At 37.5% G+C, this 15,414-nt stretch overlaps 1 protein-coding gene across 2 annotated transcripts in view; it reads right to left on the bottom strand.

The window, feature by feature from the left end:
• Positions 1-15,414, bottom strand: part of Prkn (parkin RBR E3 ubiquitin protein ligase) — a 1,575,591-nt gene that overhangs the window by 746,867 nt on the left and 813,310 nt on the right. For both annotated transcript variants that reach the window (XM_023699288.1, XM_023699289.1), the window contains exon 5: positions 11,101-11,184. In XM_023699288.1, the coding sequence (XP_023555056.1) occupies positions 11,101-11,184 (84 nt within the window). The remainder of the gene's footprint in view (positions 1-11,100; positions 11,185-15,414) is intronic.

Below are 15,414 nucleotides of genomic sequence, written 5' to 3'. Positions count from 1 at the left end.
ACTAATCCCTCACTTCCTGCCTCTTTTGTGCTACCCAAGTGCTGAGATTCGGGGCATGCACCACCACTCCTGGTGTCTCTTTTTTCTTCGCAGCGCGGCGAACGGGGGGGGGGGGGGGGCAGGCCAGTGTGGTATACTGAACTGGGGATCAAACCCTGGTCCCTGCGCTTGCCTAAGCATGGTGCTTAGTCTACTGAGAAAACACACTGGCCCTCAACAAGAATTTTTAAAATGACCCTGGTCATTTATTATTGAAGAGATAATTTAAATTTCCTTTGTCAGATGAGGAAGTCTTCCCCTATCATAAAAACCCTGCTGTCCAAGTATCAGGTGTGCTGAAAGGCAATGTTAGTTGATAGAAAAGCACCTCAATGTCACAAAAGCACCACAGAAATGAAGTTTTTTGTAGGGGACAGTTTGGTAATAGGCCTTTCACTTTTAGGGGTTATGGTTTGGAACTCAGAAATAAAGCTCGTACCCTAAGAATTCTGGTTTTGGCTTGGCTTACATTGTAAAAATAAGATACTATTTTAATATTCTAAGCTACCATAAGCAAAATATAAAATAAAGGCTTACATAGAAAATTTAGTCTTATGCCATATTCAAAGTTTAATTAATGTCACTAATGGAGAAAATCCTGACTTTGCTTCTTTTTTGATATCAAACATATTCTTTGAGACAACTAGAATAATTTTCATGAAAAGAGAAGATGCCCTTCAGAACTGATGCTGCACTCCTTCCTAAAATACAGCAATTAGTGTAAGGTTGAATTAGGTCCAGATTTCTCTGTCTACAGTGTAGCTAGGGTCAAGTTTATATTTGGACCCTTAAAATCCAAGATTAAATTTCACTGCTTGTTTAAACTGATCTAATTAGACTGTCCTTAAGTATATAAATATTAATTAAAAATAGATTATCATCACCTGCCCTGCTGTCCCTGTCCCCAGGTACTCTGACCAGCTGAGGAGACTGGGCATGGTGGTACATGCCTGTAATCCCAGACTTGGAGAGGCTGACAACACAAGGATCATTATAAGTCTGAGGTGTACAGTGAGACCCTATACCACATAGATACATTGAAAAAGAATAGATTAAATAAATTGCTTTTTTGAATTTCACATATAAAAACAGAAATTAAAGTTTTTATGTAGACAATGATACATAGTATCTGAAGTATTGCCCAAAATTAATAACACCCTGCCAAGTTATGAGGGAGAAACTACTTAAGGGCTTTTATTCTCACCTTCTTAAGAAACAAATACCACAGAACAACTTTAGAAAATGAAAGTCATGATTTACATTTAACTACTTTATGAAAACATATTCCAGAAAAAGTTTTCAGAGAAAGAATAAAGGAAATAAAAGCCCCTGGCATAGATTCAGCAAACATTTCATACTATTCATTATATGTGAGAAAAAAAATATCAGGACATTCCAATTTTTTCTTAACATACTTAAAAGTAATTTTCTATCTATTTTTATACAGTATGTTTTTATGGTCCTGGGTTACCTGTTTAAGTATTAATTTAGCTACGTCTCAAAATAATTCATAAGGGATATATTTTCATTGTTGTTTGGTCCCATATGTTTATTTGGGTCTTTAAGCTGACTCAAGATATACGAGTTACCACATTCCATATGATATTAATGATATTTTAGTACATTAATATCTAAAACATGATCAGTTGTTCAAATGTCCCACATGACTGTAGGAAAGGTGCTGGGCCATTGTCTTGAGTTCATTAGTCACCGCTGTGTGGGTTGTCAGTGGCTGTCCCTCATGAGTCTCTTGGGGAAGTTCTCAGCTCCTCAGCTATGTCACTCCCCCACAGCAGGGGCAGTTTGTCTATGTAATATGGTAATTCCATGTGGCCTCTTAAATATATTTTGAGTTCATATTGTTAGGATTAGGCAATTTTAAAGAACTTTATCTTCTTGGGTTATTAAACATTTTATCAAAATCTAAGGAGCCTCCTTCTAGAATGCTTTTTTCCCTTAAAATCTACCTTGTATGCAGTTAAAATGGATTCAACAGCACTCTTTAGTTAATGCTTACCTGAAATATCATTTCAACTTCTTCTATTTTCAGCACTTTTATTCTCAAATGCTTTAGGTATGTCTTTTGTCACCTGCACAAAACTAGATTTTCTCTTTCTTTCTAATCTACCCTACGAATCTTTGTCTTTTAAAGTTCAGCTAGAGTGAATTTACATTTTATTCCATTATTCATATATGTGTTTATATTTCTGCCACTTTGATGTGTACTACGTATTTGTCAGAATTTTATTTCTCTCTCTCTCACTCTCTCTCACTCTCTCTCTTTTTCCCTATACTAATTTAACATCCTGCACTTTATTTCAATCCCTCCTGTGATTGATTATATGGATCATTGATTATTATTATTATTATTATTATTATTATTGTTTTAACTGATAGTGTATCTGTGCAAGACAGAAGAACTGCAGTCACACTGGGGAATTGGCACATACGCATGCAGCTTGATCACTTTTTCCTGCCACCCTCTCACTCTCCACGCCTCCCCAGCTGCCATGTCCATTTCCCAATCTTTACAATCTACCTCCCTGTTTCTACCATTTCAGTTTTATTATTTTGCTCTTTAAGTTATTTATATTTTGGCTCTCATGTATGAGAAACGATGCAATATTCAACCTTCTGAATCTGATGTATTTCACTTAGCATTCCATGTATTCTGCCGGGTTTTATACCTGCATTCCTTGGGGCAGACAGAATATCTGTGTTTATGCTATCTGTGTTAGCCTTTAGTCACTGTAACAAAATATCTGAATTAAAAGACTTTAAGAAGGAAAAAAAAAGATGCATCTGGTTTCCTTCAAATAGATCAAATTTATCTTTCATGGCTAAAGAGTATTCTGTGGTATATACAGTATATACTGCATTTTCTTTATTCATTCACGTGTTGATGGGCACATAGGCTCCTTCCACAATTCAGCTATTGTGAACTGTGTTGCATCCACTCGAGAATGGATGACTTACTCTAATATAACGACATGAATTCTTAAAGGAAGATATTCAGAAAAGGAATCCATGAACTAGAATTTCAACTTTAAGATTTGTCAAGAATCTCTATACTTATTTCCAAAGTGGTTATGCTGGTTTACATTCTTACCAACAATGTTCCCCTTTTCTCCCAGGATTTAATGATTTTTGAGTCCTTGAAGATAATTAGGCTTCTCGGGGGAGGGTCTCAATGTTGCTTTGATTTGCATATTGGGTTTTGCAATGGCCAAAGATGTTGGGTTTTGTTTGTTTACTTATTGGCCATTTGTAATTCTTCTTCTGAGAAGTGTTCTTTTATTTCACTTGCTTATTTTTTAGGTGGAGCTTTTATTTTGGAGGATTTAATGAGGGACATAGAGAGGACCCAGGCCCACAGTGGACAGTTCAGGAACCTCACCTGGGAGAAGAAAAGGCTCCTTTGTAAGGCCTAAGGATCTACTGGGCCATCACTGGACAATTTTTCTTTTATCTCCTTGTTGGGACTCAAGGCCTCTAACGCTGGAGGTCACTCAGTTGGAGACTGGAGACTGGTGAGGAAATGAGGTACTTCTCAGGAAGGATTTGAATGTGGCTAAAGGACTAAAAGCCCAGCTTCAAACTGAAACATTCGTGGTGTTTAAAGTTCATAAGAGAAAAATTTTGTGAGGAAGCTCTTACTGGAGGGTGAAAAAAAAAAAAAAAGTTTAAAGTACAGCAAAAGGGCCAACCAAATAGCTCAGCAGATTTGCAGGCCTAGGAGCTGGGGGTTCCATCCCAAGGCCTGCTGTTTAGGCCCTGTCCACTGGGCAAATGCTGAGACTGGGTGTGGTGGCACCCACCTGTAATCTCAGCACTTGGGAGGCTGTAAACAGAAGAATCACTAGTCTGATCTAGTAGTAAGAACCTGAACACCTGTGGACCCTTCCCTAAAATACAGAAAAAAATTAAATAAAAAGAAAGGAAGGATGGAAGGAAGGAAGGAAGGAAGGAAGGAAGGAAGGAAAGAAAGAAAGAAAGAAAGAAAGAAAGAAAGAAAGAAAGAAAGAAAGAAAGAAAGAAAGAAAGACAAAGATGGAAAAGATTTGTTCAAATTACCACTGCATTTGACACCACAAAAGTCTGAGCCAAGAATGGTCCTTTGTGTGCAGCAAAGACAAGAAAGCCCAGAGTTACAGCTCTCCTACAGCCAACTTAGCAAACAATTATCCCCTCCAGTACCCTCTTCTTCTGTCCTCAGTTTTCCTGCATCCTCTATACCAGCCCAGCCATCTGCCCATCCAATTTCTAACTGCAGTTCATTTGTATTCTCAAGAAAAAATGAATAGATAAAACTAGATAGATTATAACAGTAAATATGGTAATATTTCGTTCACGAAACTATTTAATAAATATAAAATAAATCATTCTAGAAATGCAAATTAAGGGTGGGCCAGATATCTCCACATATAAAAGCACCTGCTTAGGTATACACGGGGACCAGGGTTCTATCCCTGGTGTGCAGTGCCGGTCTCACCCCCGGGGCACATGGAGATGGCAACTGAGATTGGGCATGGTGGTGCACATCTATAATGCTACTGCTTGGGAGGCTGAAAACAAGAGAATTGCTACAAGTCCAGTCTACGTAGTGAGGCCCTGAAGACCCTGTACTAAAAATATACACACACACACACACACACACACACACACACACAAAGATGCAAATTAAAACAATGCTGAGATTCTGTCTTATCACAAAAAGAATGGCTATCATCAAGAAGCTAACCAGTAACAAATGCGGGAGAGGTTGTGGGGAAAAGGAACCCTTCTCCATTGCTGGTGGGAGTGCAGAACGGTACAACCACTATGGAAAGGTGCGGAGGTTCCTCAAAAAGCTAGGACTGGAGGTCCCAGTGAACCCAGCTATTTTCCTCCTGAGTATTTTTCCACAAGAACTGAAAATATCATGCCACAGTGACATATGCACAACTATGTTTATAGCAGTGCAATTTGTCATAGCTAAATCGTTGAAACAATCCAGATGACCATGAACTGAGGAATGGATAGAAAGGATGTGGTATTTTTACACAATGGAGTATAACTCAACTATGAAAAATGATAAACTTAAATGCTTTCATAGTTAAATGGATGCTACTAGAGACAATACTGGTAAGTGAAATAATTCAGATTCCCAAGTGCAAACAACATATTGTCGTGCTGGTGTAGGAATCTGAAGGAGTAAATAAAATCGGAAAGGTACAATAAAAAATAAGTAAAATAAAGTAACTAGATATTATTGTATATGGAGATGGAGCATATGGTTAAAGCATAGTAGACGGTGATTAAAATTATACTTGCTTTTGATATATAAACGTTCCTAGCAGTTCTACTTACAACAGATAAAACTAGAAGTTGCCCATATATCAGCCATTCTTTCTAAAATTTCATGCTTTTCTTTTAGGAACATGCTGTTTTTCAAAAATGTGTCAGTTTTAAAAGTTAAGTAAAGTATATATGGGGATACATTCTTTGAGGTTTTCATTGCCAAAAAATAGCTTTTTAAATTCTTCAATCTTTTTCTACTACTGGGATTGAACCCAGAACTTTTGCTCTGAACTACAGCCCAGCTTTTTATTCAGGTGTTTTTCATTTTAAAAATTTAACTAATTTTATTTTTACATTTTAAATATACATATTGATCACATTCTTCTCAGGAAATTTCTACCTGTATATGATACAACTTAATTCTTTTTTTCCCCCTATTCTCCTTATTCTCCCCTCAACCCCTCTTCCCCTCCTTAATTACAAGAGCTTTGTTTCCATTCTCTTTTTTTCTTTTTCTTTTTTTCCTTTCCTGCTTCCCCTTCCTATAGTTTATCTTTTATTTAAACATTTTCTTTGTATGTCCCAATAACTATTATACAGTTTGGTCCGCACAGTTTTGTTTGCTCACACCAGAGATCATGTGATATTTGAACATCTATGTATAATTTATCTGACTTAAGAATAAGGTCTTTTCATTTATTTTATTATTTGTTGATTTATGTATTTGGTACAGGGTCTCACTACATAGCTTAGACTAGTGGTGATCCTCCTGTTTTTAGCCTTCCTGACAATGCAATTGCAGGCATTCGCCACCATGCCTGGAGTTGGTCACCTGCTCAGCATGCCCTAGGGGCAGGGCCAGAGCAGTATGCAGGACCAGGGATCACAGGTCTTTTTCTTTTTCTTTCCTTTTTTTTTTTTTTTTTTTATGCGGTACCAGGGATCAAACTCAGGACCTTGTACTTTCAGGCAGGTGCTTACACCACCGAGCTATCTCCCCAGCTCAGCTTATTTTCAAATAGGGGCTTTTTAGGTTTCTGAGAGTGTCAGGGTGGGAATGAATTTATGACTCTCTTGCCTCAGCCTCCCAGAGAATTGGGATTCTAAACATGTATCATCATGCTCAACTGGATAACAGGCATGTATCACCACGCTCAGATTTTATCTCTTATTCCTAATTTTATTTTCTAAAAGACAGTTTTAAGTTGACATTTATTTTCTTTCATCATTTTACAATTACTGTTCTTCCAACGTCCTCTATCTTCCAATGTTGACTATAATTAATTAATCGCCAGTAGAACTGCCATTCCTATATAGGTAATGAGGCTTTGTCATTCCAGTTCCTTTTAGAACTTTCTATTTGACCTAGACAATCTGTAATTAAAGTGTGATTTGTTTACATACATTCTTGATTGTGTTTATGCTAGTTGGATCTTATTAGAATTATCAAGTCTTCAAATTTATACTTTACTATTTAAATATTGTTTCCTTGTAATCCATCTACAATTTTTATCTTTAAAGTCTAATATTTGAAATAGCTATGTTGCATATTTTTAAACTGCTTTATATTTTGAACTGATTTTGGGGGGTGATAAAGTTTGTTAATTTTCTCATATCAAATTTCACATCTAAATCCTAACTTCACTTTTCACTTAAGACTTATTTTTTGTTTAGCCTGCTTTGTAAATTTTGTGACAATTATTATAATTATGAATTCTATAATGCTTCATTTTAATATGCATGTGTGATCTAGACATACTTCTGTTAGTCTTTTAATTTTTTGGCTTGCTCATCCTGCCTTTGGGCAAGTCTGGTAAGGCACATGGTGCTGGGGATGGAACCTCGGTCCCCTGTTCCTGACTGGGTTTGCCCAAGCAGGCGCTTAAACAACTGAACTAAACTGCAAGCCCTCTTCCCATGACAGTGTTTTTAAAACTACTTGACATGTCTACCTTTATTTTTTTATTTTTTCAATACAGAGTCTTGTTACACAGTTCAGACTTACAGTGATCCTCCTGTCTTGGCCTCCAAAGCATTGGGATTACAGGCATACACCACCATGCCTGGTTTTGTTGGCTGTCACAGTGTGCCCAGGTTCTGGGGCCAGCACAGCATACAATACCCAGGATGAAGCCCTGGACAAGATAGATTCTTACACAGCTGAGCTAACTTCCTAGTCTAATAACTTTATTTTTAAAAGCATATATATTTCTAGTTTTAGCCTAATAATTTGAATGTCTGTGTTCTTTCCAGATTTAAATTTTTTTTTCTCATTTACAATGAATTATTTCCATGCATACTGTCTAATTCTTCTGATTGTTAACTCATATTTCATGAAATGTTATCTGGAGTCATCATTTGAGAACTCAAACAACACACGTTCTGGAAGGATCAGGGGCTAGTTTCATCCCAATATCCAAGATTGCCAAGCCATGAATTCACAAACAATTTTCTATACCTATGACTTCACGTGCCACATAGCAAAAACATTTCCCCCAATTAAGGGTTCATTTGTGCTTACAAAATATTAGAGGTAACATTTTCTCCTTTACCTAGAGTGAGAACAAGATAGGCAAGAATTCCTACTACTTTTGTTTCCAACGAGGCCCCATATTTTGAGTCTAACATTGTTACACCCTAAAGATAAATGAGGTGTGTGTGTGTGTGTGTGTGTGTGTATCTGTCTGTGTGCACACGTGTGTGTATGTGTGTGTGTGTGTGCGTGCCCTGTGAGTGTATGTCTTATATGCAGCTTCCGCCTACAATAATCAGTAGTTGCCTCAAGGTAACAACTGACAGAGCTTATGCAGTTTTCTTTATGAACTCAATTTTCTTTTCTTTTTTTTTTCTTTTCAAAGTTTTATTGATAAACATATAGCAATGAGACAGTTTCAAGTCTCTCAGGCTTTCACAGAGAGCACATTGGCCAAGCAATGGCCATGACTGATCCACATGGCTGACACTGACAAAGGTTCTACAATCTGAGGTACAGGATCTCAGGATAAATCCTGAGGGCATTTCACTGACCTTCTCAGACCAAAAAGCTACAACTCTTGTTGCACAGGTCCTGCTTTACCTTGGTCTTAACCATCCAGTAGAAAAGTATGAAGACGAAATGTAGGAAGTAAAGCCATGTTGTTATGTTGAGCTGTGGGGGACTCAGGTCAATAATTTCTGACATTGCCAGTTAAACAGAAGACCCAATGCTATTATGGGCTACTGGACTCTTTTAGAATATTTTGCTGAGTTTACACACCTATAATATTCAACAACGGAACTTAAAAAAATTGGGATATAACTATGAATGTCCATTTTGTATCTGTGTATTCAAAGTGGTTGGGATAGATATATAGTTGCATTCTCTTAATGAACTCAATTTTCTCTTTAATTTTGGCAAACATTTCCTTACCAGGTTGCAATACAGTTATTCTTCAAAATTTGCTTTTAGGATTTGATACAGTATTTTCCTATGCTGTATAGTGTAGGGTTTTTAGAGCTGTAAATTTACCATGTTGGAAAGAAGAGTTGCATTACAACTTAAGCCATACAAGATGGATAACCAAGTTAAGCGTATGACAATTTTAAATACCCATATGAAAAAGATTTCATGTTCTGGATGATTCTTAGATAAATCTTTAGAGGTGCAGAGTTGGTTATTTTGCTTAGAATACATCCTGCCAATTATCACAAAGTATGAAAGGCAGCCAGACACTCAACTATGAAAGTACATTTTTCAAAGAACCTCACACTGAAGATGAAGTTAAGACCATGATGATGCTACATACACCAAATAGTCGATGGATAAATATTTATGCGTATGCATAGACATATACAAACATACATACATACTTAATTGTAAGTAACTCTTAACTATGTTTTATGTATAGTATACTGTATACATATATTCACATAACACATACATATGAAACTATACTTAAGAATTCTGCCCTTTAAAGTATTCACAGTGGAATTTCATCCCTGGTTGAAACTTGAATAACTGTGGAATACTTTGATATCTGTGAGTGACATATAAGTCATTATTTTTCTCCAAGACTTTTTCTTCAGGATGTGCATTAGTAAGAATTTGTTCATGGTCCCAAGTCTCAGTTTGATGAGGAATGTTTGTTTGACTACTACTCCCTGCTATGCTGGTATCCTTGCAATTATCCAGCATTGGCAAGAGAAGACTCCTCTAATGATTCGAGCTCAAACAATGTACCTGTTGCTACTGACAGACTTTGTTCCTTAGAGAAGATATGAACTGCCAGCTGGCTGTGACAGTTTGTGAACTAACACTGACATTTGTGTTGGCACGGTAACAGTATTTACAGCTCAGGAAATATATACAGTCAGAGTATGAAAGTCCAAAGAATTTGCAAGGAAAAAGAATAACAATATAAATGATAAGCATGACCATAATAATAAAATACTTTTAAGAGTAACTTCAGAGCTTAGGATCTCTTTGAGGAAACATCTGCTCTATGTGAAACATATGGCACATGCTTTCAAAAGGAAACTGTTTACCCAGAACAGAAGCTGAAAACTCAGTTATATAACTGCCCATCCATATTATATATTCTAACAGCCTACTGGGTCAGAAAACTGCATGAAAAAAGAGCAAGAGATAAAGCAAAATAAAAAATAAAAAAGGTTTTGAATGATAGGAAATATGAACACAAAATACCATAGCATCAGGAAAAAAGATTAAGGTTATACATTTGTCTTTTTTTTTTTTTTTTTTTCATAGACTCTTACTTGGCTTTCCCTAGGATGCCTGAAATATACATTTGGTGTATGTTCCTGTTTACTGGCATACAGATCCAAAAGTCTTTAGAATCTTCAAAATGATAAATATATTTTCTGTGCTAATGTGTTGCATGGTAGCTAGTAGCCCCAAGGTATCTTAAAGACTGGCTAGTAACCAGAAAGACCAGGAAAGAATTATAAGGCTGGGATTTTTTAACCCTAACCCATCCTTCAAGGAAGGGGTAGAATTAGGTTGATGACTAGTGGCCAATGATATAATCAATAATGCCTGTGAAATGATGCCTCCAAAAAATCCCAAAGGGACAAGGTTCAGAGAATAGAGATTCTGGCTAGCTGAAGACTGACATGCCTATGATAGGGAAGTTCCACCCTCAGTCTCCAGTCACTTGCCCTAGGTATCCCTTCACCTCTTCATCAAATCCTTTGTGATGTTCTTGATAATGAACTGGTGAGTGGTAAATAAAAGTTTTCCTCAGCCTGGTGAAATGCTCTAGCAAGTCATTGTGATCTAGGGTGAGCAGGATTTAGGAGAAACCTGTTTATAGATCAGAACCACAGGTAACACAATTTGAGAGTCTGGCGTGAAAAGAGTAGGCTGTGGAGGGACTGAGCACTCCATCTGTGGGATCTGCCACTGTCTCTAGGTAGAGAGTTTCAGAACACAATTGGAAGTCACCCAGCGCTCAGGAATTAAATGCTTGCTGATGGGGGCAATCCTTACACATTTTGATGTCACAGTAATCTGTACAATTTTGTGAGAGTGGAATAAAGAAAAGGATTTGGTGTTTTATACAACACCAAAAAGGGTGAATTCATTAGAAAAGTTACTGGGAAGGCATACAGAAGAACTTCTCGCGAATATTATTAACATTTTTGGATATTACATTACCTCTAGAGAGTATTATTAGATGAAAGAAAAATCAGTTGTCATTTTTTTTCTCCGCTCTAACATTTTACTACACATTCCAGATGTCTTCATTTTTTAAAAATGAATTAATTTGACAAGGTACTCACTGCTATGGTCCCAGGACATCCTGGAGATTGGCATTCACCACTCATACGATTTGGAAACAAGACATCTTCCCAGCAAGAGGGACCCTTTGGAGAAAAAAAAAAAAAAAACATAACAATATACACTTGGTACACAAATTGTAATACAAATTTACTTCTTAACGAATATTTCGAGACCTTTCCATTTGTATTAGATGGTAATGAAATAAATGTGCAGTTCAGTGATTTCAAGACGCTGTCCAAAGACCCCAAAGGCTATCTGCTGATGCTTCTTGGGGACCTGCTAAGTAAAAAATGTCATCATAAATATACAACACTTTGTTTGGCATTTGGTTTCAAACATGTTCATTATCCATTCCTATACTTCCTCAAGAGTCCTGTTTAAATGCTACTGTACAGAAAGACCATCCCTAAACTCGGCCAATGCTCTCCTTCAGGTCTGCCATCTTGCCTTTGTGTCACAGTAGTTATGACAACTAGATAAGTGGAAAGACAGCTGTTGTCTGTGCTCACATTGAATGTACCTCTGCAAAGGCAGATTTGATCTGTTCTATGCAGTATCGCATCTTAACACCTAGTGAGGAGCCTGGCTCATAGAATATGTTCAACAACCTCCCCTGGTAATCTAAGAAATAAAAACATAAAGAGCAACCATTTTCAATTAACATTTAAAGTGAGATATTAATGTCAATGCATTACATTTTTAAAACAAACATTATATATATCTACATATCTATCTATCTATCTATATCTATCTATCTATCTATCTATCTATCTATCTATCTATATATATATATATATGCTCTTAAACGGGCTCATAAATTTTTGTCTAAATTTTAAGAAATCTGTACTAGCTGTCTTACAGTTCTGTCTTACTTATCTTTCTCATTCCTGAGACAAAATAGCTGACACCCAGAGTTAAAGGAAGAAAGGTTTATTTGGCTCATAGTTTGCAGAGGTTTCAGTCCACAGTCACCTGCTCCAAGGCACAGTGGCATAGCAAAGAGGCGGCAAAAAGGAGAACTAGTGCATAGCAACAGGCAAGCGAGAGCAGGGAGCAGCAACCTCTGTGACTTCATTGGCTTCTTTCTGCCTCTTCTATATTATATCTAGGCTCCTGGGTTGAGGGGAGTGCCTATCCAATCAGTGGACTGATTTACGAATGATACACTCTTAATCCCAGCATCACACACTTTTGATGCAGCCACGTGTGAAAAAGCCCCACCTGTCAGTGCAAGAAGCTTTTGGGGCAGTGATAGTCATAAACCATAATACTGGCTAAAAATACTAAGAGGCTTAGGTATTTTCTTTACAGATACTTTGAACATGGTGGTAAGGAACTGGATCAGCAAATAAGCATCCACAACTAAATCAAGTACTATGCAGCCACCATAATTTATAGTTCTTACTCACTAACACTATACTTGTTGAAAAGAATACAAAATTAAATTAAAAGGACAACTACGTATTTAAGAGATTATGAAGTGAAGAAAAGATATAATTTGCATCTTTTGGGGTAGTAGTCTCACTAATGATAAGTGCTTAAAACTAATTAAGTGGATTTCTTAAATTTATTACAGTCATAGCTGATAACTGTTAAATGAAAATACACATGGGGATTACCACTCATAACCCTCCTGAGGACAGTGTGAAGTATGCATAGACATCCCTGGGGACCTAGTGGCTGCTCATCTGGTGACAAAGAAACCTCCTATGTCTCCCAAGGAACTATGAGAATTACACTTTAAAAACTAGCAATTTTAGTTAGATGCAGTAGTGCACATGCTTGTAATCACTGTGCTTAGTGAGGCCAAAGCATGAAGATCCTAAGTTTAAACCCATACTGGACAGCTCACTGGTTTAAAAATTTATCAATCTCAAGATGGCAAAACAAAACAAAAAACAAACAAACAAACAAACAAAAAAGATGGAAAAACAAAAACAAGACTGAAGCTTAGTACAAAGGTTCTTGGTTGAATTCCCATTTATTCAACGAAACCAGCAATGGGCAAAACCGTAGCACCAATGAAAATGGAAGGGATTAGAGGTTGAAATTTTCATGCTTTTCTGGAAATGTGCAATAGGCTATAGCAGAGGACCAGCCTCTGGTCCTGCAAAAACCACATGAGATGGCTCAGTAGAATGAGTGCTTGCCTGGCAAGTGTAGGGTCCTGAGTTCAATACCCTGTATCACACACAAAAAAAGTCAAAATAGAACTTTAAAATTGGGTACAACTAATTTTATTGCATATTGCTGTTAAATTCAACCATTGTTAAATTCCAATCATTTTGTGTAGTGAAATTTTATGTAATTTCAATGTTTTTATTATTATTTCATCCTCTTTAAAAATAAAAAACATAAAATGGTAGCAATCCTTCAAATTCAGAGAAGAATGTATGTAATCTAAATGTCAGTTAAATAGAATGGTAAAAAGTTCTTTGGAAGGGCCAGGGAGAAGGCTCAGTAGAATAAGTGCATGCCTGCTAAGCACAAGAACCTGAATTCAATCCCCGGTTCCAAAAAAAAAAAAAAAAAAAAAAAGTAAAAAAAAAAAAAAAAAAAAAAGGAAGAAAAAGTCCTTTGAAAATGCACAGTAATTTGGGAAAGGGGCTCAGAATCCATGAGAATGTCAGCTTAGGACAGCCAAAGCCTCACAGTTTGCAACTCTAGAAGAGATCAAGGAAGGGCCGAGTGAAGAGATGAGCAGGTGTCTTTGCAGTTTTGATAGGAAAGATAGAGGAGAGAAGATAGGGAGAGTATTAGGCAGAGGTAGAATGAGGGCAGTGATTGGTGTGTGCTGTAAAAAGGAACAGTGGTTGTGACACTATGACTATGACGCATTTTGTCCAACGCAATGGTTCATGATGCAGGAGCTGAATCAGACATTGGGAGCTAGCACAAGGACCAACCCTGCTTCAGGAATCAGTCCAGAACAGCCTAGCCACCTAGCACAAGAGGCTAGTGGAAATTCTGAGGAAGGCATTCAAGAAGCCATGTCTACTTCTTCAGGTCTGAATGCATGAACTTTATCACTTTCACCAGTACACATACTTTACATACATACATACACACATACACTAGAAGAAAGCAAGCAGAGTAAATGTGGAAGGCTGAGTTCCACTTGATAGAAACTAAGCCATGGTATATACAGAAACAATTTAACTCAGACCTCAAAGGAAGCAGGCTTCTGAATTCACAGATCATTATCCCAAAAGCCACTGGTACAGCAAGCCTAAAGCCGCTGTTGTTAGAAAGAACTGCTTTCAAGGTTGGCAATGAGCTGGTATTTGAGAAGTTGGATTTCAGAAGTGTCCTCACCACTTCCTTATGCATGTGGGTGGTTTGCAGAGCCTTAAGTTGTTTGGACAAACTACATGATTCGTGTCTAACACTTTCATCACTGGGAATCTGCAATTTTAATAAGCACTGAGAAGAGATGCCTACACAAACAGCCCCTCCTAAGGCCCTGGGCTCTGTTGGGGTTGCTAGCTGTTGTAGGAGGAATAAGTGCCTCTGTGAAATCCCTGGAGAGAGTCCTTTGGCTCCCTCTGGCCATATCTTTGTGTACCTATGCAGATATTGTACTGTATTTCAGCTATGTGTATGACTACATATCCAGCCCTGTTAATTTTTCTTGTAACTCTCCAACTCTAGAGATGTGCATCAGTCTTGGAAGCCCACGATACAATGACACACAATTAATCAGCAAGGGAATGTTCTCCTAGACTCAGAGTAGGGTCAGGGCTTATTAAGACAACATCAGTCCAATCACAAAGGAGAAAAAGTTCCATTTTCTTTGTGAATCCCACTGTAGTCATTTTCAGCCTGTCACACTAGTAAATAGTTGTAATGATAGTTGTGGAATTAAGAGAATGTTACTCTGCTTGGACAATGTAAAAGAAAATTAAGTACTAGGAATGGGGAGGCAGTTGGGTGTGGTAGCCCACACCCATAGACAAAGCAATAGGGAAGGTTGAGCTTGGAGGATTAAAAGCTAGGGAGGAGGGCTAGCGAGGAGGGTTGGCCAAATACCTCAGTGGATTAAAGTGCCTGCTGAGACAAGCACAGGGACCTGGGTTTGAACCCCAGCAGGGTGCACTGAGACAGGGATTCAGACTAGGCTTGGTGGCACACACCTAATAATCCCAGCACTTGGAAGGCTGAAAATAGGAGGATCACTCTGAGTGCAATCTGTGTAGTGAAACCCCGAAGATCCAAATACAATTAAAAAAATAAAAGTGAAGGAGGAAATGAGGGAGAGAGTGAGAATGAAAGTGTGTGTGTGTGTGTGTGTGTGTGTGTGTGTGTGTGTGTGT

This window comes from Octodon degus, unplaced genomic scaffold (genome assembly GCF_000260255.1).
Source record: "Octodon degus isolate 3935 unplaced genomic scaffold, OctDeg1.0 scaffold00112, whole genome shotgun sequence".
NCBI lineage: Eukaryota > Metazoa > Chordata > Mammalia > Rodentia > Octodontidae > Octodon > Octodon degus.
The sequence above is the reverse complement of the archived record's forward strand: the minus strand, read 5'-3'. Positions and strand labels throughout refer to the sequence as shown.